The sequence below is a fragment of the Thalassophryne amazonica genome, chromosome 10 (assembly GCF_902500255.1).
Source record: "Thalassophryne amazonica chromosome 10, fThaAma1.1, whole genome shotgun sequence".
Taxonomy (NCBI): domain Eukaryota; kingdom Metazoa; phylum Chordata; class Actinopteri; order Batrachoidiformes; family Batrachoididae; genus Thalassophryne; species Thalassophryne amazonica.
In genome coordinates this window covers 24994842-25016149 of record NC_047112.1, presented here as the reverse complement: position 1 = coordinate 25016149, position 21308 = coordinate 24994842, and the positions used below count along the sequence as shown (strand labels likewise).

General features: G+C 41.9%; 1 protein-coding gene and 1 long non-coding RNA gene across 3 annotated transcripts in view; both read left to right on the top strand.

Annotated features, from left to right (window-relative positions):
* pde4ba (phosphodiesterase 4B, cAMP-specific a) overlaps positions 1–21308 on the top strand; it is a 463830-nt gene that overhangs the window by 96477 nt on the left and 346045 nt on the right. Inside the window, exon 1 of one of the 2 annotated variants that reach the window (XM_034179585.1) lies at positions 18160–18758. The exons of the other annotated variant lie outside the window; for it this stretch is intronic. Within the exon in view, the coding sequence (XP_034035476.1) occupies positions 18532–18758 (227 nt within the window). The 5' untranslated portion in view covers positions 18160–18531. Of the gene's footprint in view, positions 1–18159; positions 18759–21308 lie in introns of those variants that run through there. 2 annotated transcript variants of the gene reach the window in all.
* Positions 4010–18105, top strand: LOC117518458. The gene is made up of 3 exons (XR_004562992.1): positions 4010–4022; positions 7320–7322; positions 17989–18105. It is a non-coding gene; the product is annotated as an uncharacterized LOC117518458 (long non-coding RNA).

Sequence of the window (21308 nt, the reverse complement as noted above, 5' to 3'; positions counted from 1 at the left end):
CCCCAGCCACGGATAATCCTGTGTCCAGGTACTCACAAACTTCCTCTCTCTTCCTTTCTCTTCATACCTCTTTTTTTGAAGCTTCTACACTTGCAGGGGTTGATGCTTTGCGTTTGACTGGCGCTTTCCCTGGTATCTGGCCCGGTATCAGAGGTTTTAGAAAAGACATTCTGTTCAATATATTCTTCAAAAGGTGTGTTAATCGATGCGATGTTCGTTATCTAATGTTTCCCACAAAAGCATCTCGCAAGAAGATGCTATGAACTAGAGGGTTACACCGGAGTAGATTTTCACTCCTGTCCCGTCCCACTCCCACAGAAAAATTCCACTCCTGGTAAAATGACTCCCACTCCCATCCCGCTCCCATTCAGAATGACTCACACTCCTGTACTAATCCTATTTTTTTCCTTCTTTTAGTTTTTAGGCTTTAGTGTTCTGCAGTTTTATTTTAGAAGACATGGCAACAGAAACAGTTCATCTGTGGTAATACAGGGAGGCACTTATTGCCTTAATCCAAATTAAAAATGAAAAAAAAAAGAAATCACTAAAAGACACAAACATAAATAATGCATGGCCTGTGGTCTTATAGTTTTTCAAAATGTGGTGGTGATGGACAAATAATGATCCTGCCATTTACTTTGTCTTCTGTTTCTGTAACTGCAGACTGTATGAAACCAACATATTTCATGTTTTGTGAGGTCAGCTTTATTTTTTACTTTTTATTTTTGTTAATATATAATAATCACAACAAACAGTTGCCCCAAGGCGCTTTATATTGTAAGGCAAGGCCATACAATAATTATGTAAAACCCCAACGGTCAAAACGACGCCCTGTGAGCAAGCACTTGGCTACAGTGGGAAGGAAAAACTCCCTTTTAACAGGAAGAAACCTCCAGCAGAACCAGGCTCAAGGAGGGGCAGTCTTCTGCTGGGACTGGTTGGGGCTGAGGGAGAGAACCAGGAAAAAGACATGCTGTGGAGGGGAGCAGAGATCGATCACTAATGATTAAATGCAGAGTGGTGCATACAGAGCAAAAACAGAAAGAAACAATGCATCATGGGAACCCCCCAGCAGTCTACGTCTATAGCAGCATAACTAAGGGATGGTTCAGGGTCACCTGATCCAGCCCTAACTATAAGCTTTAGCAAAAAGGAAAGTTTTAAGCCTAATCTTAAAAGTAGAAAGGGTGTCTGTCTCCCTGATCTGAATTGGGAGCTGGTTCCACAGGAGAGGAGCCTGAAAGCTGAAGGCTCTGCCTCCCATTCTACTCCTACAAACCCTAGGAACTACAAGTAAGCCTGCAGTCTGAGAGCGAAGCGCTCTATTGGGGTGATATGGTACTACGAGGTCCCTAAGATAAGATGGGACCTGATTATTCAAAACCTTATAAGTAAGAAGAAGAATTTTAAATTCTATTCTAGAATTAACAGGACGCCAATGAAGAGAGGTCAATATGGGTGAGATATGCTCTCTCCTTCTAGTCCCCGTCAGTACTCTAGCTGCAGCATTTCGAATTAACTGAAGGCTTTTTAGGGAACTTTTAGGACAACCTGATAATAATGAATTACAATAGTCCAGCCTAGAGGAAATAAATGCATGAATTAGTTTTTCAGCATCACTCTGAGACAAGACCTTTCTGATTTTAGAGATATTGCGTAAATGCAAAAAAGCAGTCCTACATATTTGTTTAATATGCGCTTTGAATGACACATCCTGATCAAAAATGACTCCAAGATTTCTCACAGTATTACTAGAGCTCAGGGTAATGCCATCCAGAGTAAGGATCTGGTTAGACACCATGTTTCTAAGATTTGTGGGGCCAAGTACAATAACTTCAGTTTTATCTGAGTTTAAAAGCAGGAAATTAGAGGTCATCCATGTCTTTATGTCTGTAAGACAATCCTGCAGTTTAGCTAATTGGTGTGTGTCCTCTGGCTTCATGGATAGATAAAGCTGGGTATCATCTGCGTAACAATGAAAATTTAAGCAATACCGTCTAATAATACTGCCTAAGGGAAGCATGTATAAAGTGAATAAAATTGGTCCTAGCACAGAACCTTGTGGAACTCCATAATTAACTTTAGTCTGTGAAGAAGATTCCCCATTTACATGAACAAATTGTAATCTATTAGACAAATATGATTCAAACCACCGCAACGCAGTGCCTTTAATACCTATGGCATGCTCTAATCTCTGTAATAAAATTTTATGGTCAACAGTATCAAAAGCAGCACTGAGGTCTAACAGAACAAGCACAGAGATGAGTCCACTGTCCGAGGCCATAAGATCATTTGTAACCTTCACTAATGCTGTTTCTGTACTATGATGAATTCTAAAACCTGACTGAAACTCTTCAAATAGACCATTCCTCTGCAGATGATCAGTTAGCTGTTTTACAACTACCCTTTCAAGAATTTTTGAGAGAAAAGGAAGGTTGGAGATTGGCCTATAATTAGCTAAGATAGCTGGGTCAAGTGATGGCTTTTTAAGTAATGGTTTAATTTCTGCCACCTTAAAAGCCTGTGGTACATAGCCAACTAACAAAGATAGATTGATCATATTTAAGATCGAAGCATTAAATAATGGTAGGGCTTCCTTGAGCAGCCTGGTAGGAATGGGGTCTAATAAACATGTTGATGGTTTGGATGAAGTAACTAATGAAAATAACTCAGACAGAACAATCGGAGAGAAAGAGTCTAACCATATACCGGCATCACTGAAAGCAGCCAAAGATAACGATACGTCTTTGGGATGGTTATGAGTAATTTTTTCTCTAATAGTTAAAATTTTGTTAGCAAGGAAAGTCATGAAGTCATTACTAGTTAAAGTTAATGGAATACTCAGCTCAATAGAGCTCTGACTCTTTGTCAGCCTGGCTACAGTGCTGAAAAGAAACCTGGGGTTGTTCTTATTTTCTTCAATTAGTGATGAGTAGAAAGATGTCCTAGCTTTACGGAGGGCTTTTTTTTATAGAGCAACAAACTCTTTTTCCAGGCTAAGTGAAGATCTTCTAAATTAGTGAGACGCCATTTCCTCTCCAACTTACGGGTTATCTGCTTTCAGCTACGAGTTTGTGAGTTATACCACGGAGTCAGGCACTTCTGATTTAAAGCTCTCTTTTTCAGAGGAGCTACAGCATCCAAAGTTGTCTTCAATGAGGATGTAAAACTATTGACGAGATACTCTATCTCACTTACAGAGTTTAGGTAGTTACTCTGCACTGTGTTGGTATATGGCATTAGAGAACATAAAGAAGGAATCATATCCTTAAACCTAGTTACAGCGCTTTCTGAAAGACTTCTAGTGTAATGAAACTTATTCCCCACTGTTGGGTAGTCCATCAGAGTAAATGTAAATGTTAAGAAATGATCAGACAGAAGGGAGTTTTCAGGGAATACTGTTAAGTCTTCTATTTCCATACCATAAGTCAGAACAAGATCTAAGATATGATTAAAGTGGTGGGTGGACTCATTTACTTTTTGAGCAAAGCCAGTAGAGTCTAATAATAGATTAAATGCAGTGTTGAGGCTGTCATTCTCAGCATCTGTGTGGATGTTAAAATCGCCCACTATAATTATCTTATCTGAGCTAAGCACTAAGTCAGACAAAAGGTCTGAAAATTCACAGAGAAACTCACAGTAACGACCAGGTGGACGATAGATAATAACAAATAAAACTGGTTTTTGGGACTTCCAATTTGGATGGACAAGACTAAGAGTCAAGCTTTCAAATGAATTAAAGCTCTGTCTGGGTTTTTGATTAATTAATAAGCTGGAATGGAAGATTGCTGCTAATCCTCCGCCCCGGCCCGTGCTACGAACATTCTGACAGTTAGTGTGACTCGGGGGTGTTGACTCATTTAAACTAACATATTCATCCTGCTGTAACCAGGTTTCTGTAAGGCAGAATAAATCAATATGTTGATCAATTATTATATCATTTACCAACAGGGACTTAGAAGAGAGAGACCTAATGTTTAATAGACCACATTTAACTGTTTTAGTCTGTGGTGCAGTTGAAGGTGCTATATTATTTTTTCTTTTTGAATTTTTATGCTTAAATAGATTTTTGCTGGTTATTGGTAGTCTGGGAGCAGGCACCGTCTCTACGGGGATGGGGTAATGAGGGGATGGCAGGGGGAGAGAAGCTGCAGAGAGGTGTGTAAGACTACAACTCTGCTTCCTGGTCCCAACCCTGGATAGTCACGGTTTGGAGGATTTTAGGAAAATTGGCCAGATTTCTAGAAATGAGAGCTGCTCCATCCAAAGTGGGATGGATGCCGTCTCTCCTAACAAGACCAGGTTTTCCCCAGAAGCTTTGCCAATTATCTATGAAGCCCACCTCATTTTTTGGACACCACTCAGACAGCCAGCAATTCAAGGAGAACATGCGGCTAAACATGTCACTCCCGGTCTGATTGGGGAGGGGCCCAGAGAAAACTACAGAGTCCGACATTGTTTTTGCAAAGTTACACACCGATTTAATGTTAATTTTAGTGACCTCCGATTGGCGTAACCGGGTGTCATTACTGCCGACGTGAATTACAATCTTACCAAATTTACGCTTAGCCTTAGCCAGCAGTTTCAAATTTCCTTCAATGTCGCCTGCTCTGGCCCCCGGAAGACAATTGACTATGGTTGCTGGTGTCGCTAACTTCACATTTCTCAAAACAGAGTCGCCAATAACCAGAGTTTGATCCTCGGCGGGTGTGTCGTCGAGTGTGGAAAAATGGTTAGAGATGTGAACGGGTTGGCGGTGTACACGGGGCTTCTGTTTAGGGCTACGCTTCCTCCTCACAGTCACCCAGTCGGCCTGCTTTCCCGGCTGCTCGGGATCTGCCAGGGGGTAACTAACGGCAGCTAAGCTACCTTGGTCCGCCCCGACTACAGGGGCCTGGCTAGCTGTAGAATTTTCCACGGTGCGGAGCCGAGTCTCCAATTTGCCCAGCTTGGCCTCCAAAGTTACGAATAAGCTACACTTATTACAAGTACCGTTACTGCTAAAGGAGGCCGAGGAATAACTAAACATTTCACACCCAGAGCAGAAAAGTGCGGGAGAGACAGGAGAAGCCGCCATGCTAAATCGGCTAGTAGCTACGCTAAGCTAGCGGATTCCTAAAAACACGCAAAGTGAATAATGTGTAAATAATTTAGAGGTGATTCAGCAGAAGGAGTGCTTTAGTTAAGGCACGTAAAGATTACACTGGGAAACAAATCGTAATCTAGATAACTAGATCAATCTAACTGCGCAGATTAAACAGCTAACAGATACAGAAAAACACCACTGTGCTCCGGAACAGGAAGTGATACAATACCGCAGTGAGAGCCAACCACTAGTAGAGGCCGTGCACGCGTAACACGTGCGCTATGCATTCATAATACACCCGTAATACTGCCGTGATAATCTCAATGTTTCGGATCAGTTTCCTCACTATATGCGTTATATAACCGTGATTGTTCATCATATATTCTCTTATATATATGTTAATATATATAACAACATTTTTATTTTATCTTCATTTTACATACAGTTCCTACTTTTTTTTATTTGTGGTTGTTTCTGTTCCATTTCTGAAATTAAAGAACTGCTGTAAGGAAAAGTGTTAACATTTTATTGTTTTTCAAACTTTGTAGTAGAACAAACAAAAACCAAACTCTTATAAAGAACGAAAAAATACACAAACGTGCAGGAAAAACTGAACAATGCAGACTGATTTGGCTCGTGATTTTTGAAAATAATAAGCAATAACTTACTTTGAAATAAATGAAAATCAGAACTGCAGCCTAATAATTTTGAAAAATAAAAATCAGCAGCTTGTATTTTTATGCTGACTAGATTTAATTTCCTCTTTAATTCTCCTCCTCAGTCACGTTTTGCGCTTGAACATTAAACAACTACATTAAGCCCTCTAAAATAAATATCTTTGTAAAATTAACAGCCTGTTAAAGTTCAGCTGCTTTATGTGATTTCTGCTTCTGAACATCACTGCAGAGTTTCTCTACATCAGTTTTTTTTAAAACACACGTGTGTGATTTTTATTCTGTTCATCCATATATTCGTATTTTAAGGAATTTTGACCAATTTATTTCATCTCATAATTTCACTACAGGACGCACGATCAGAACAGTCCAGAGAGAAATAAAGGCAGCGCCACAGTTTAGTTTGTGTTTTTCACTCTGTGCTCAGTGCCCCTCCCCTCCCCGCGCCCCTCTCCTCCCTCCTTGCAGCCAGCCAAATCACGCGCACTCACACACATGGCTCCAGCGATCGGACCCAGTCCTAATTTTAGATGGCTTTAAGCAAAGCCGCCCAATATTTTCTCGGCATCTTTTTTGAAAATTGACCACTCAAATGACAGCAGGACGGGTCGCTGCCTAAAACCATGGTTCCCGCTCCCGTCTGCTCCCGTGAATTTTTAATCCTGTACGGTCCCAATCAAGTGATAAATAGCAAAGTTGACTCCCATCCCGTGGGAATCCCACGGGAATCTCGTGACCCGTGGGATTCCCAAAAAATGTCAGCCTCTACTACGAACACTCACTCCATACAGTAGTCTTGCGAAACACATTGATATCATGTTTTCCGATTGTCCGCTGCATGGAGAGACGCTTTCTCGCGAGGTGCGAGACAAGACGTGATGTAAATAAGAAAACAAAAAGGCGGTGGTCAGGTATTTTGGTTCTGAGCGATGAAAATAAAGAATGTGAACGTTTTAAACCAAAAAAATGCCTCTTGTCCGGTTGGACAACGATTTAGAGCTTTTGCTTGTACGATCACATTTTACACTTGTCTTGGACAATCGGACAAGCTTTAATGTCGATGCCTGCCTTAATATAGACATTACATTACCAAATAGTGGGGAAAATAAGTATTTGAACACCCTGCGGTTTTGCAAGTTCTCCCACTTAGAAATCATGGAGGGGTCTGAAATTTTCATCTTGGGTGCTCTAAAAAAAAAAAATCTGGAAATCACAATGTATGATTTTTTTTTATAATTTATTTGTATGTTACTGCTGCAAATAAGTATTTGAACACCTACCAACCAGCAAGAATTCTGGCTCACACAGACCTGTTAATTTTTCTTTAAGAAGCCCTCTTATTCTTTACCTGTATTAATTGCACCTGTTTGAACTTGTTACCTGTATAAAAGACACCTGTTCACACAATCAATCATACTCCAACCTGTCAAGCCAAAGACCAAAGAGCTGTCTAAGGACACCAGGGACAAAACTGTAGACCTGCACAAGGTTGGGATGGACTACAGGACAACAGGCAAGCAGCTTGGTAGAAGACAACAACTGTTATGATTATTTATTAGAAAGTGGAAGAAACACAAGATGACTGTCAATCTCCCTCCGTCTGGGATTCCGTGCAAGAGCTCACTTTGTGGGGTAAGGATGATTCTGAGAAAGCTCAGAACTACACAGGAGGACCTGGTCAATGACCTGAAGAGAGCTGGGACCACAGTCACAAAGATTACATTAGTAACACATGATGCTGTCATGGTTTAAAATCCTGCAGGGCGGCAAGGTCCCCCTGCTCAAGCCAGCACATGTCCAGGACCATTTGAAGTTCAACAGTGACCATCTGGATGATCCAGAGGAGGCATGGGAGAAGGTCATGTGGTCAGATGAGACCAGAATAGAGCTTTTTGGAATCAGCTCCACTTACCATGTTTAGAGGATGAGAACAACCCCAAGAAAACCATCCCAACCATGAAGCATGGTGATGGAAACATCATACTCTGGGGGTGCTCTTCGGCACAGGGGACAGGATGACTGCACCGTATTGAAGGGAGGATGGATGGGGTCATGTATTGCAAGATTTTGGCAAACAACCTCCTTCTCTCAGTTAGAGCATTGAAGATGGGTCATGGCTGGGTCTTCCAGCATGACAATGACCCCAAACACACAGCCAGGACAACTAAGGCGGGGCTCCGTAAGAAGCATTTCAAGGTCCTGGAGTGGCCTGGCCAGTCTCCAGACCTGAACTCAATAGAAAATCTTTGGAGGGAGCTGAAACTCCAAAGCTGAAAGATCTAGTGAAGATCTGTATGGAGGAGTGGACTAAAATCCCTGCTGCAGTGTGTGAAAACCTGGTGAAAAACTACAGGAAACGTTTGACCTCCGTACTTGCAAACAAAGGCCACTGTACCAAATATTAACATTGATTTTCACAGGTGTTCAAATACTTACAAGGTCTGTTTTTAAAAGTATCGGACCTTTTTTATTTTTTTCAAAAACCATATGGATTTGAATCACGTGTGATTGCATCAGCCAAGCTTGAACCTTCGTGCGCATGCGTGAGTTTTTTCACACCTGTCGGGTGCGTCATTCGCCTGTGAGCAGGCTTTGAGTGACCACTGGTCCACCCCTCTCGTCGTTAAGGAAATGGTGGAATGATTTGGAGCTTTGCTGCATCAATTTTTTCCTGAAACTGTGAGAGACCTCCAGGTGGACACCATTCGGAAAATTAATATGGCTTTCAGGGACAATTTTATGGGGATTACACAGATTAAGGAGTGCTCCAGCCGGTTTAAAGACCGCCCACAGCGTCTGAGAGCGCCGATCGACAGGCTCAAACCCCGCTGAAACAACCAGATCATTTCCATCGTGAAGGCTTTGTTGATCTGGGACGTTGTCTGACTTTCACAAAAAGGCAGAAGGCGTGGACATCAGCACTTTTTCAGCACATTCCACTGTTACAGGAGTTTTTTTCATGGAAAAAGAAGCGGATGAATGCGCCACCGTGCCGCTCATGGCGCGGGACAAAATCACCTCCGTGTTGGTCTCTCAGGACGGCTTTCAGGTGGCTTTCAGACGGCTTCCGGTTGCTTTTCAGTCGTGTGAATATCCGAGAAATTGAGCATGAGCTGGACATGCCCCAACATGTCCTGTGAGGCTTCATCACGGCGTTGCTTTGCGCCATGCGGCTTTGCCGCGATGCGCGGAATTCCTGTCTCAGTGTGCCGAAAAAGTGCTGATGTCCACGTCTTCCGCAATTCCTGTGCTAGTCAGACGACATACCGGATCAAGACAGCGTCCAGTTTGAAATGAACGGCACATTCCTCCACTATTACAGGAGTTTTTGTCATGGAAAGAGGAGTGGAGGAATAGATTTAGATTTAGATTATGTAATTTAGATTATGTCTCACAGTGGACATGCACCTAAGATGAAAATTTCAGACCCCTCCATGACTTCTAAGTGGGAGAACTTGCAAAATCGCAGGTGTTCAAATACTTATTTTCCTCACTGTATTTGTCTGGATTTATTTGGATATGTAACAAATGAAAGTAAAAATAATCATTACATCTTACTAATTTAGTCCACTCAGGATCTTGCAGTTCCATTGTAAAAGTGTGTAAGACGTATGGCGGAATGCAAATGCAATGTGTGGTGCCTTGTTTGCACTTGTGTACTGGGCAAATTAGCTTTTTCCAGTTTTGCAGCGCACGTGTACCATTGTGACAACCATCCACTGAAAAATGTGGACCTGGCACGCTGCTTTAAACACTGCTTAAATTTAACTTGGAGGACAAGATATAAATGGATCAGAAACTCCAGTAATGTGGCTTTGTTTACTAATGTGAGTAACTGTGAACTTTGACCGGAATATTTGACACGGTTATGGTGCATGCATTTGGCTTAGTGGTTAGCACTGTTGCCTCACAGCAAGAAGGTCATGTGATCATTTTCTGGAGCATTCCTGTGTGTAACTTGCATGTTCTCCCCATGTTCCATGGGTCCGCCATGCTTGTTAATATGGAAACTTTAAATTGACCGTAGGTGCGGGTGTGAACGTGTTTGTCCATCTATATGTAGCCCTGCGATAGACTGGCGTCCTGTCCAGGGTGTACCCTGCCTTTTGCCCTGTGACTGCTTGGATAGGCTCCACCCACCCCACCCCCACCCCTGTGACCACTGATTGGAGTAAGCAGTTATAGAAAATGAATGGAGCCTGTGTGTGGATAACGCTGACTTTGTTTATTCTTTATGTGCATTTGTGTGTCTAAAGACTGGGCAGTTTACTTAGAGTATAACTTGTTTTTCATTTGACACAGAGTAAAATATATATCAATTTAATAAAAAAATATGGAAAACAAATAAACATTATAGTTCTTTTTTTAAATAGTGTCACTATTATTAATTGAACTGTTTATTAAATGACTGTTTTGAGAGGATAAAAAGTTTTGAGAGGATAAAGAAGTTCAAGTACCAACAATGGATTGTTTCATTATGGGGTTTGGCCTACAAGCTAAAAAGGTACTAAGATACTCTTAGTGATGTCGTAAAGGTGAGGTAGAACAGCTGTAGGAGTGTTTGGTGTACAGTGACTCAGCATTTTGTAACCTCACGATGTGAAAACCATAGTCTAATAATAGAATGAATTCACCCGGTCACTCTGCAATTCCACTGTCATCTTTCTTGAAATCACGTTTTGTTCTTTGCCTTTCCTATTTGTGCTTTGTCTTCATCTTTCATCATCATCTTTCCTGCTGTAGAAAAGAAATTTCAATCAGTGTGTCAGTGGTACTTTGTTTCAACGTTTAAATGTTTGTGCACGGGACCTCTGGCTTTTTCTGTTCTTTTATTCTTTATTTTTAACTTGAAAGCAGCGGCGCTGGTTTAAAGAGGAAGAGGAGGAAAATGGATAATTATGCCAGTGTTGCCATGTCTCATCAGACTAACAAGAAATCACATCTTCAAAAACAAGCCCAGTATTTTCAAAGTCTGTTATGGCCTCATTGTTAAAATAGTAAAGGATGTTGTGGGAGTCATTTTTTTTTCACTTGAGACAAAATTTAAATAATTGTATTTTTATTTAAACATATATCGTATTTGCTGACATGAGCTAACCAGCTAAGTAATGTTTTAATGTGTGTGGCAATAAGAAGTCACAGTAAAGTGCTATTCACCACAGAAAAGATGAAGACGCTGTTAGAAGTGTCTGGTTGCATGGGCCACTTCAGGGTGGAACTAAGTATGGGCATGTTTCCCCTTACTAAATCTGAAACTTTATAAAATGGCCAATTATACAGTTAGCCTTACCTTAGTCGAGCTGTCCTCTTCTGTTGTGGCTGTCACACAAACTGCAAGCAAGTTGAGCGATTAGTAGGGACGCATCTTAAAGAATGAATCCTTACTCGACACGTGACTTGTGTGCACTGTGTGGGACAGCCCCAACAAACAAGGCATTGATTAAATTCATTTTTGTCCCAAGTGAAAAGATGACCCTCACAACATCTCAAAATAGAACCTAGGTTGTGATGAGATGGAATTCCCTTTTAAGCCGAAACCATTCAGAGATTGAAAACTAAAAACAGAATTTATTTTAGAAAGATATCATCAAACACAACAAAGCTTATAGGGAGGATGGATATGTATACTGTACTTTAGAGTGGATAGTGGAGACATGAATAATGCTGCACAGTTTTGTGTATGTTGAAATGATTATTTCTACTGTTGTAAAAAAGCCAATCAAAATACTTGTCATTGGTCTGATTACAGAAGGGGGGAGTCTAATTTCAGGGTCTAATTCAGTTTTATGCATTATTATTCAGTAAGACCCACAAATAGTTTTTGTTATAACTAAACATCCATGATCACACGTTACAGTGTGTCATTTCAGACGTTGTTTGTACAACCTCCAAAATTAGTGTGCACACTCACTGTGCACTTTTAGAACAACTTAAATTACTAAAGAATTTAAGTAATTATTTTTGTGTACACAGACTAATGACAACTATTATACAATTATTGTAATGCACAGACTGATAGCAGTGTGTATGAGGGGTGCCTGAAGGTGAGGTGGGAGGGGCTTCAGATGTTAGCAGCAGAGTGGCTAAGAAGCAAATGACAGGAAAACTGATGGATGCTCTTGTGGCTGTAGACCAGAACAAGTTTCTGCACTCTTGGGTTTTGTTTCAAATTAGCGTTTAAATGTATTTTAAAACAAAAGCCAAATGGATCCCAAACCAGTCCGACTTTTGCTTCACCCGGGGATGGTCCACTGGCCCTCGGGTCCGCTGGTCCTAGCCTCCTTATATTATTTGATGGTGTATATTACAACCCCAAACTGATTTTAAAGTTCACAAATAAATGTAATACTTTCAAATAGCTGAAAAACCAGATCCAGTTTTGTTCAGTTTACAAAAATAAAACATATGATTCTGTTGACATACACTCAGTTGTGAGCACAGTTCCGCTAACCGCTAATTATCAAAGCTAACATTTTCATTCGCTTATTAGCTTTCCAGATAACTTTGAAAACCATCAGCGGATCAGTTACATCTACTGGCAATAGATGGCAGTATTCATGGCAATTTGAGCAGCCACACATTCACTAAAAGTGATCAAGGACTTAACAAACAATTTTAAGTTTTCAAATTGCCTTTTTTTCCAATAAAAAAAAATTTTTACAAATACAGATTTATTTGTAAAACCCACCACACGTTTCAGTAACTGTGAGTTATCGACCAGCCAACCACTGACATCAGGAAACTAATGTACCCATAATCCAATGCAGCATGTGTGTCTAAACGCTAAAAGCTTCTAAATTAATGCATTACTCGAAAACTAAAAGATGTAGCTGATATTTTCACTTTGTAAAATGACAGACGTGATGTTAATTTCAATAAGTTGTATGGAATTAGTTTGTTTAAAGTAGACCTGCATTGAAATAAATGTGGTCAGATCTCAGAAAGAAATAGCTGATATGTATTTATAAGACCCTTATGAATGCAGTAAAGTAAATCTGCAAGCTCAGATTTGTAATACAGCGGAGAAATCTTCGTTTAAAAATGACAAATTTGCAGCTAAAATTTGGCCCTCAGTGAAAACTGTTTGTATATCCAGGACATTGCAGTGACGTTCGGCAGAAGACGGAGCGCTCCCACCTTCAGTCCGATCCCGCATTGAAATTGATTTTATCTGTTAGTAATGTTACTGTTATATACACATCCTGGTTTCAGCATCCAAAAGTAAGCTGCAATGAATGTGAGCTACAGCTCTGCATGCTCAGATCAGCGGTGACATTGACAGCGGGCGCCGTTCTTCCCCGACGCCTCTCTCTCTGCCTCCGCTGCACTTACCGAGTCGTGCTCGGTAACTGCCGAAGCGGGCCACTCACACCGCCCCCGTGTCTGCTTTGCAGCCGGCATCACCTCTCTGTGTACTGAATGGAGGTGCAGCCAACTTGGCACAAATCCAGAGACTATGCTCGCTGTTTTGATGCGGAGCGGCCGGTGACACCTGTTGCTTCAAGGACAGACTTTCCGCAGCGCCGCACGTCTCGGTAATCGGAGCCGCAGAGCTCTGTGGCTGCTGAGAGAGGTTTATATCTTTTTAATGACTTGGATTCTTTGCGGGTCCTGCCTCCGTACCCCGCGACGGTAACACCGGAGGCGAAAGACAGTAGATTTTCAATGCGACACCACTCAAACGGGTGTATGAAAAAGTCCCCCAAAATAATTTTCAAGCACAAATAAAAGAAATGTGTACTCACCAAACGTGCCATAAGACAATATGAAGTTTTAAAAAAGTAGATCCTTCTGTATAAGACAAGAAAAAGGTACAGATGCAAACTGACATAAATCCACAAATTACAGTTGCCGCGCGCAATGCATGCTGGGAGAAGGTCTTTTCCCTGACGTCTCGGCAACGTCCCGGATGTAATGACAGTTTTGCGGAGGGCTAAATTTTAGCTGTAAATTTGTCATTTTTAAATGAAGATTGCTCTGTTGAATGACAGATCTGGGCTTGCAGATTTACTTTACTACATTCAGAAGGATCTTATGTGTAAATATGTCATTTTTTGGTCCAAAGATCTGACTGCATTTATTTCAATGCAGGTCTACTTTAACATTATAATCATAAGTCAAAACTGGCTGCCTGTGCAAGACCCCAGTGAAATGACCGGTACGTCTGTATGGTGTGAAGAGAAATTATTTTTTTCCCCTTTCTCCTTTCTCTCTGATCACCAGGTCTCTTTTGCTGAGAGAAGGCCAATCTGAGACAGAAGGGCTGACTTGTTGTGTCAGTAGCTGCCATGTATTGAAGTCAATACTGAAAGTTATTGGTTTAGCTTTTATCTGTAACTTCCGCTAAATTTTTTAGGGATTTATCAGTTTAGCTTTATAAAAGTTAACTTTTCAATGAGCGGATTAAGGGTTATTGAAGCTAACTTTTTGGTTAGCTGTGCCCACCACTGCATACACCATTAATCACCTTTAATTGCACTGCTGTCTAGAAATCTGTGGAATTGAAAAGCAACAAATAATGGTAATTCACCATAATTAAATGGTCTCCTTAATACTAGGACAAGTGGACCATAGGACTAGTAGACCCTAGGACTAGTGCGAAGTTCCTGTTACACCCAGTCTGGTAACACTGTAACCTAGGGTTGGGTATCGAGAACCGGTTCTTTTCAGGTATTGTTAAGAAATGATTCGATCCACCGATATCAATAGTGTTTTTGCTTAACGATTCCCTTATAGGTCCTTCAGAGCAGCCGTTGTTTTTGAGGGTGTTTGTCAGGAAAATGATAATTTCTCTACGTTGATTGCAGACCCTGCAGCGGCTCTGTAATCAACAGCTTCTGCAGTGCAACTCCACTTTGAAGCATGAACCAATAAAGCAATGCTTCGATCCACTGGCTCGCCGGTTCTTGTTGGTTGGTTTTATTTCATTTTATCTTATTTTTTCCACGCTAAACGCCTAAAGAGCATATGTCTGTGAGTAATATATACCCTTTTATGTTTAACTGACCTGTTATGGTCATCTGAAACAGGTGATAGTTGTATTTTATAACTTAAACGGGGCCGATGCTAACGTGTTAGCATGTCTATGGCCTTTTCAATGTAGCATTAGCTGTTTGCATCTCAGCACGTTTGTGTGCATTTGTTTTCTGTATAATAATTAATGGCTCAGCATTTGTTGTTGTAAAAGTCAATGTATTCAAAATTGTAATATTTTTAAATTTATTTTTATTTATATATTAATAATAATAACAGCAACAACAACAACAACAATAATAGTAATAATAACTCTTCAGAAGTGGCAAGTCTGCTTCTTAACCCCTCTCAAAGCCATTAAAATATGCTAATCGTGAGTCACTTTTGTGTGGATTAAAGTCACTAACTGGGACTCTTGTCTCGTTGCAGTCAAGAAGCGAGAATCATCCTCCGTTCCGTTGCTCCAAACGCTGTGTGGCTCTGCTGAGACAGAGTCCGTTCTGAATTAATAACTTCAAAACAAATTGGCGCTTTAAATAAAATGACACCTCTTTCCAAACACTGTAATACAGACAAACTACAATTGACTAAAGCATTTTTTTCCTCCCAAAATGAGACGTCCTGCATTCTTTATGAATTACATCCCGATGTGCAGCACAGCCAGCTGCAAGAGCTCAGCTCAGATGTATGGAAAGACATTCATGCCAATAATGTCTGAAAGGAAATACTTTTGACAAAAACTACAAATTTTGTTTGTTACTATTTATGTTCAGAGATGAAAGATCAACCATGTAGAGTTTATTTATGTTCAGAGTTTAAGAATCCAGTGACCACCGTATTTAATTTACTTTAAGACTCAACAAAATGTTGACATAGAAAACCTGTAAAGCCTACTTTTAGTACACAGAAAATTCACAAGAGATATCGATAAGGGAATCGATAAGGAATTGGATCCATAAGCGGAATCTATAATGGTATCGAAATCGATAAAATCTTATCAATACCCATCCCTACTGTAACCTAAATGCTGACATGATGGACCAAACCATTTTCACATTTATGGTTAGGAGAATTAAATTGTTTGGTACCGCTAGGATAAAAGTATAAAAAATAACATGTGACTTTCAGGTGGTAAATAACACTTTGACAAATATGCATTTTTGACAAATTATTCAATCAGATTATTTAAATGTTGGAGGACAGCTGACTCAACACCCCTGTAAGTGTTTGGACAGTGACACGTTTTGTAATTATGTCTCTGTACACCACTACGAGTTAAAATGAAACGATCAAGATGTGCTGATCCAAACTAGACCTTGAGTCTCCCATTTGAAATTTCATGTTTTCTTTTCAAGAAAATCTGTTGCACTCCTTGAAGCTACACAGCAGATGATCCAAAAGACAGAAGCTTCAAGATGCACATTCTTGCACAGTCACTCACTTTTTGAGTACAGCCTACTACACACACATTTACTACTTTATGTTTATTAGTGATTGATATAAATGAAGTCCAAGGGAGGGGTGGTGGCCAAGTGGTTAATGCGCTTGGTTTCAGTTCATAAGGATCCGGGTTCAAATCCCACCCCTGCCACATTTCTCCATGTAATGTGGAGTTGCATCAGGAAGGGCATCTGGCGTAAATCCTGTGCCAATTCAACATGCACATCCACTTTGGATTTGCTGTGGCGACCCCGAGTGCAAACAAGGGAGCAGCCGAAGGGACTTACTATAAATGAAGTCCACGATATATTCAGCAGCTTGGAAATGTTCATGTATCCATGAAACATGTCAAGAATACTGGCTGTAAAAGTGATGATTTGCATGAAAAATAGACTTTATATTTAATTTGTCCAATTACCTATGGCCTCAGAAAATGGAGGAGCCCTGCATAAAAATGGCTATAATTCATAAACGGTTGATGTATTTTTTATAAACATCTTAAATTAAAGCCGAACGACTAACAACATATTAATTGTTTCATTTTTACCAGAGGCCGAAATATGGTAATCACTATTACGAAGAGTTTGCATCCGTGTGTCCTTCCGTCTGTCTGTGCTCAGCATAACTCTATTCTTATTACTGTCAGGGTCTTCAAATTCACAGTGAGCATTCTTGGGACACAGCCCTTGGACAAGTTCAGAGATGGCTAACTTTGACCTATTCTATGGAGCTAAAAGGTCACATTCTTTATGCACACTCTTTCATTGATTAAATGCTCATATGGCCGAGGGTACTTTAGCATTGCGTTCCATATTTTTATCTCTGTTGTGGTGAAATATTACAAATAAAAAGCTGCCACTGTCCAAATACATATGTACCTGTGGATTGTCACTGCTTCTGTGATGTCTCCTGTTGCTGAGGAGTTTAATTCTTCATATCAGACCCCAGAAGGACCTTTTTTTCCTCCCCAGTAGGTTTTTAGACACCATTTGGTGCGAAAGAATGCCATGCCTCGATTCCTCAGCATCATCGCTGACTCACACCAAAACAACAAACAGTCTGCAGACAGCCAAGCAGATCACGTCTCCGACTCACATCACGCTGCCGCTCTGCCTGTTTCTGATCTCCTTCTCCCTGCAGGGTTTTCCCTTCTTTCACTTTCTCATCTTTCCATTACTGTTTGTCCCTCTGGATGTGTCTGGAATGACTGTGTCCTTCTTTCTTTTTTTGTCCCCACCCCCCTTTGCAGGCTGTAACACTCTCGTGACTGAACTGGGTTCATCCCAGACCGCATGTCGCATGAGAAAACAGCCTGCAGCGCGGCGTTCTTTGTGTCACACCTCACTAACGTGTTCGGGCCTGCTCGCAGCTCACCTTTAGTGACCTTTGAGAATCTTGTTCTTCAGTCGCTAATCTCATTAAACTCTTTTGTCTCCTTCTTAACCTTTACCGTTTACCTGCTGCGCTGAGGTCACAGCATCAGCAGCAGTACACACACACAAAAATGTAAATCTACTAACCGGTTACTGTGGTTGCCTGCTTAGCGTCACAACAGCAAACAGCCAATCCTGTGCAGGCGGGGGAGTGGCCTGACCGTGCTGCCTTCCTGTTCTGAGCTGCTTGTGTATAATTCTGAATGAAGCTGCAAGTGAGGCTCTTGCCTGCACGCTGAGTGCGAGTGATCCTGACTGGAGGCTCGGCGTTGGTGTGCGTCTCTGCAGCGCTGGAGCAGGAGACACGGCAGCTGTTCGCAATGACAGACAAAGAGAGAGACAGAGAGAGAGAGGAGGTCAGCCAGGCATGTTGTTGATGGAGGGAGTGCACGAGAGAGCAGGCTCCAGACCTTCTGAATCATTCATAAGGGAGATCCTCCAACGTCAAACTGGCTGGATGGGAAAGAGGAGATGTTGAGGTGCATTTGAGCTGAGGGAGGGAGGGAGGGAGGGAGGGAGGGAGGAGAGGAGAGAGAGAGAGGAGAGAGAGAGAGAGAGAGAGAGAGAGAGAGAGAGAGAGAGAGAGAGAGAGAGAGAGAGAGAGAGAGAGAGAGAGAGAGAGAGAGAGAGAACTGTGAACTTTATAAGAGCTGGCAGCTTCTATGAGCTGTCACCCTGCAGTGGGTGAAGCTCTTTAAGAGCCTCTGATGTGCAGAAGACAAACAGAAAAGCACCAACAGAAAGCGAGACAAAGGGGGCAAAACCACATCGGCTGGCTAATCCTTAAACCCACAAAGAGCAGGAACCCGGGGGGAATGATGGGAAGCGCAGAGGCACCCGGCGTGAACCCGCTGCATGTGACTGATTGATAGACACATCGTAACGTCGGACCCGATCAGCCCCGTGAAACACCAAGGTTGCAGGAATGTCGTCCAACGAGCTGGGTGTTGTGGAGATGGACTCCTGCATCCGGACGTTTAAGGAGCACATGCATCTGGAGCTGGAGCCCCCCAAGATTCCACGTGTGGTGGGTGGGAAGAGGGGTGCCACGTCGCCCAAACTTTCCCCACGAAGCTCCCCGCGACTCTTCCGCAAGCTGATGGTCAACAAGAGCATCCGCCAGCGGCGCCGCTTCACTGTGGCGCACACATGGTAAGGCTGGTGGTGGTGGGGGGGGATTAACGGTGAGAAATGAGGTTCTGGAGCGTGAATCAGGGGTCAGAGCAGGGAAAAGGGGAGTGGTGCAGAGGTGAGGACATAAGGTGCAGGCGCCAAACTGAACAAGGGGGTGAAACGGCTGCACAGATGGGGTGAGCTAGACGGTAAACAGACGACAGGATAAGAGGGCGAGTTTTGTGGTCAGTGAGTTTGGTTGTGATGCACAAGGTCGAACACAGATAACTGCTGCTGTGGGCTGGTTTGTTACAAGATCAGACGATTACATAATGGAATAAAATTCATATTCGACAGACTTCTATGTCGTCCATCTTGATGCAGACTGTCTGCCCTGTTACCTGTGCTTGGGGGGAGGGGGAGGCAGTCCCGTTTTTTTTTTTGTTCATGTGGAATGAGTCTTAGGCACTTTGAGCAAGCTGGTCACACCTCCCACCATTACAAACTCTACACAGCACCTGATTCCATTCATATATTTTGTGCCATTCACAAAAACCTCTCTGGTGAATTCCCACCTCGAGAAGCGTGTTTTCCTTGCTTTGCATCTTTTTGCACCCCATCCCTCCACTTCTCAGACTCTACCTCTGCGTTTTTTTTCCAGGCTAAATCATAAACGAGTAAACGTGTTAAAGCAGCGTATGGATTAGTAGCGAGGAGCCGCCGTGTGCTCGTAAAGGCTCAAGGTGACTTCCCACTCACGTAAACAGTGAGTCCGATGTGTTCTGGTTTAGCCATCTGTCGCTCAGCTGTGATCGATGTCATCATGCGGTTTATAAAGGTGAACACCCGTCAGGTGCATGTATAGATAGTTGCATGCATTTCTTGTCATCTTTCTGCCGGTGCAATCATGTTGGCATGCACGCGTGTGCGCGGTGTTCTCGGACACACGTACTGTTTGACGCTCTTCTTTCGATCTCTCACTGCACAGCTTTAGTCAGACTGGGGAGTCATTTCTTTTTATCTATTCCCTCTCTCAATGTACAGCCTATTTCTGAGCGGACTGAGAGAGATTTGTGGGGGTTAGGTGGGCACGGGGGGAATTGCAGGTGAAAAGCAAGGGAAAATGGCTTCATTTAGAAATTATTGAAGATGCGCTATACTGTAGTGTCCTTGGCCTTGTTTGTTCTCATGAAAACATACCTGGCCTGTTTCAGAGACATAGCACCACCTGTAACGACCAGCAGCAGCCAGTGTAGTCATTAAAGGGGTGATATTTTACATCTTTGCAGAGAGCCGACGTAGATCAGCTTTTAAAACTACACGTTCACATTTTTAACCAGAAATACTGCACAGGTGTCGAGTTGAGGAATTCTATATTGACGAGCCTAGTGATTGTTTGACCGCATTGCTCAATAAATGAGGAGATACTCACTGAAGCTTCCCTTACCAAAAAGTAGTATATGCAAGTATGTTTCAAGTATACTTCTAGTTTACTTTTTATATACTTATCAGTGCTATTTTTTGGTAAGGGTTGTCTTCTGATAACATATTTGGAAATAAAAACAACCAACTGTGTTGCAAAATTAACCACGCAACCACATTGGGATTTGGGTGCAGGGTTCTGAGGGATTATATCAACCATTGGGGGATGTTCTAAGGAAGAGAACTGTCAACCGACTGATGATCCCAGTTATGTTCCACTTCAGGGGTCCAGGATCTTTACTGCTTGATTGTTTGGATGATTGGTTAATGCCACCACTGGAGTTCTGTTTTTGCATGGTTGACAATTCGTTGTTGTTTATTTTGTTATTGGTAGTGTGGCCAAAGCAGATGGTCACCCCTCTACTTCTGGTCTGCTTGAAGTTTTTTCCTACATATATATCTGTCCTGTTTTTTTTTTTTAAGAAAGTGATGAAAATGTCCTGGTTTTCATTGTTTTTCATCTTTGGGTAAACTTTGAGTATCATTCGAGTATCTCATTGGGGAGCTACTTATCACTGCAACTATAGGCGGAATGGAACTGGAACAACTGGTAATTGGTGGAATGGGTTGTTATTGCTTATATTACACCCAAAACAAGTATTGGTGATCAGGTCTCACCATTAAAATAATCGTTATTTAGCTACTATATAAAGCTATAGGTCGGCATTAGAAGCCCCAAAATCTTGACAGAACAGCAACAGAATCACAGAACCGGAGGTTGTATGGTGCCATCTAGTGTTAGTGAAGCTACATTTTCCAATATGTCGATCTGGTATTCTGGCAATTAGTGCTAACTGGGACACAAAAGAGATATATTTGTGCTTTGAACATGACAAGGGGACTTTCTGCTTTGCATGATAACATTTTATTACATTATCTTGAGATTGGTTATCAATATCTTGAGAGTAGGGGGCATAGCAAGGTGCTGTGTGTCAGGACGGGTGGCTGCCCAGCACCCGGAGTGGCTGGACCCGCAATGCAAACTTCCAAACTAGGCTTTGATTGGAAGAGAAATCATGGTCTTTATTCCAGCAGCAGAAGTACTAGCAGGATTAGGCAGCAATGCAGTCATAAATGAGCAGGGGTCAGAGATGAGCAAACACTGAC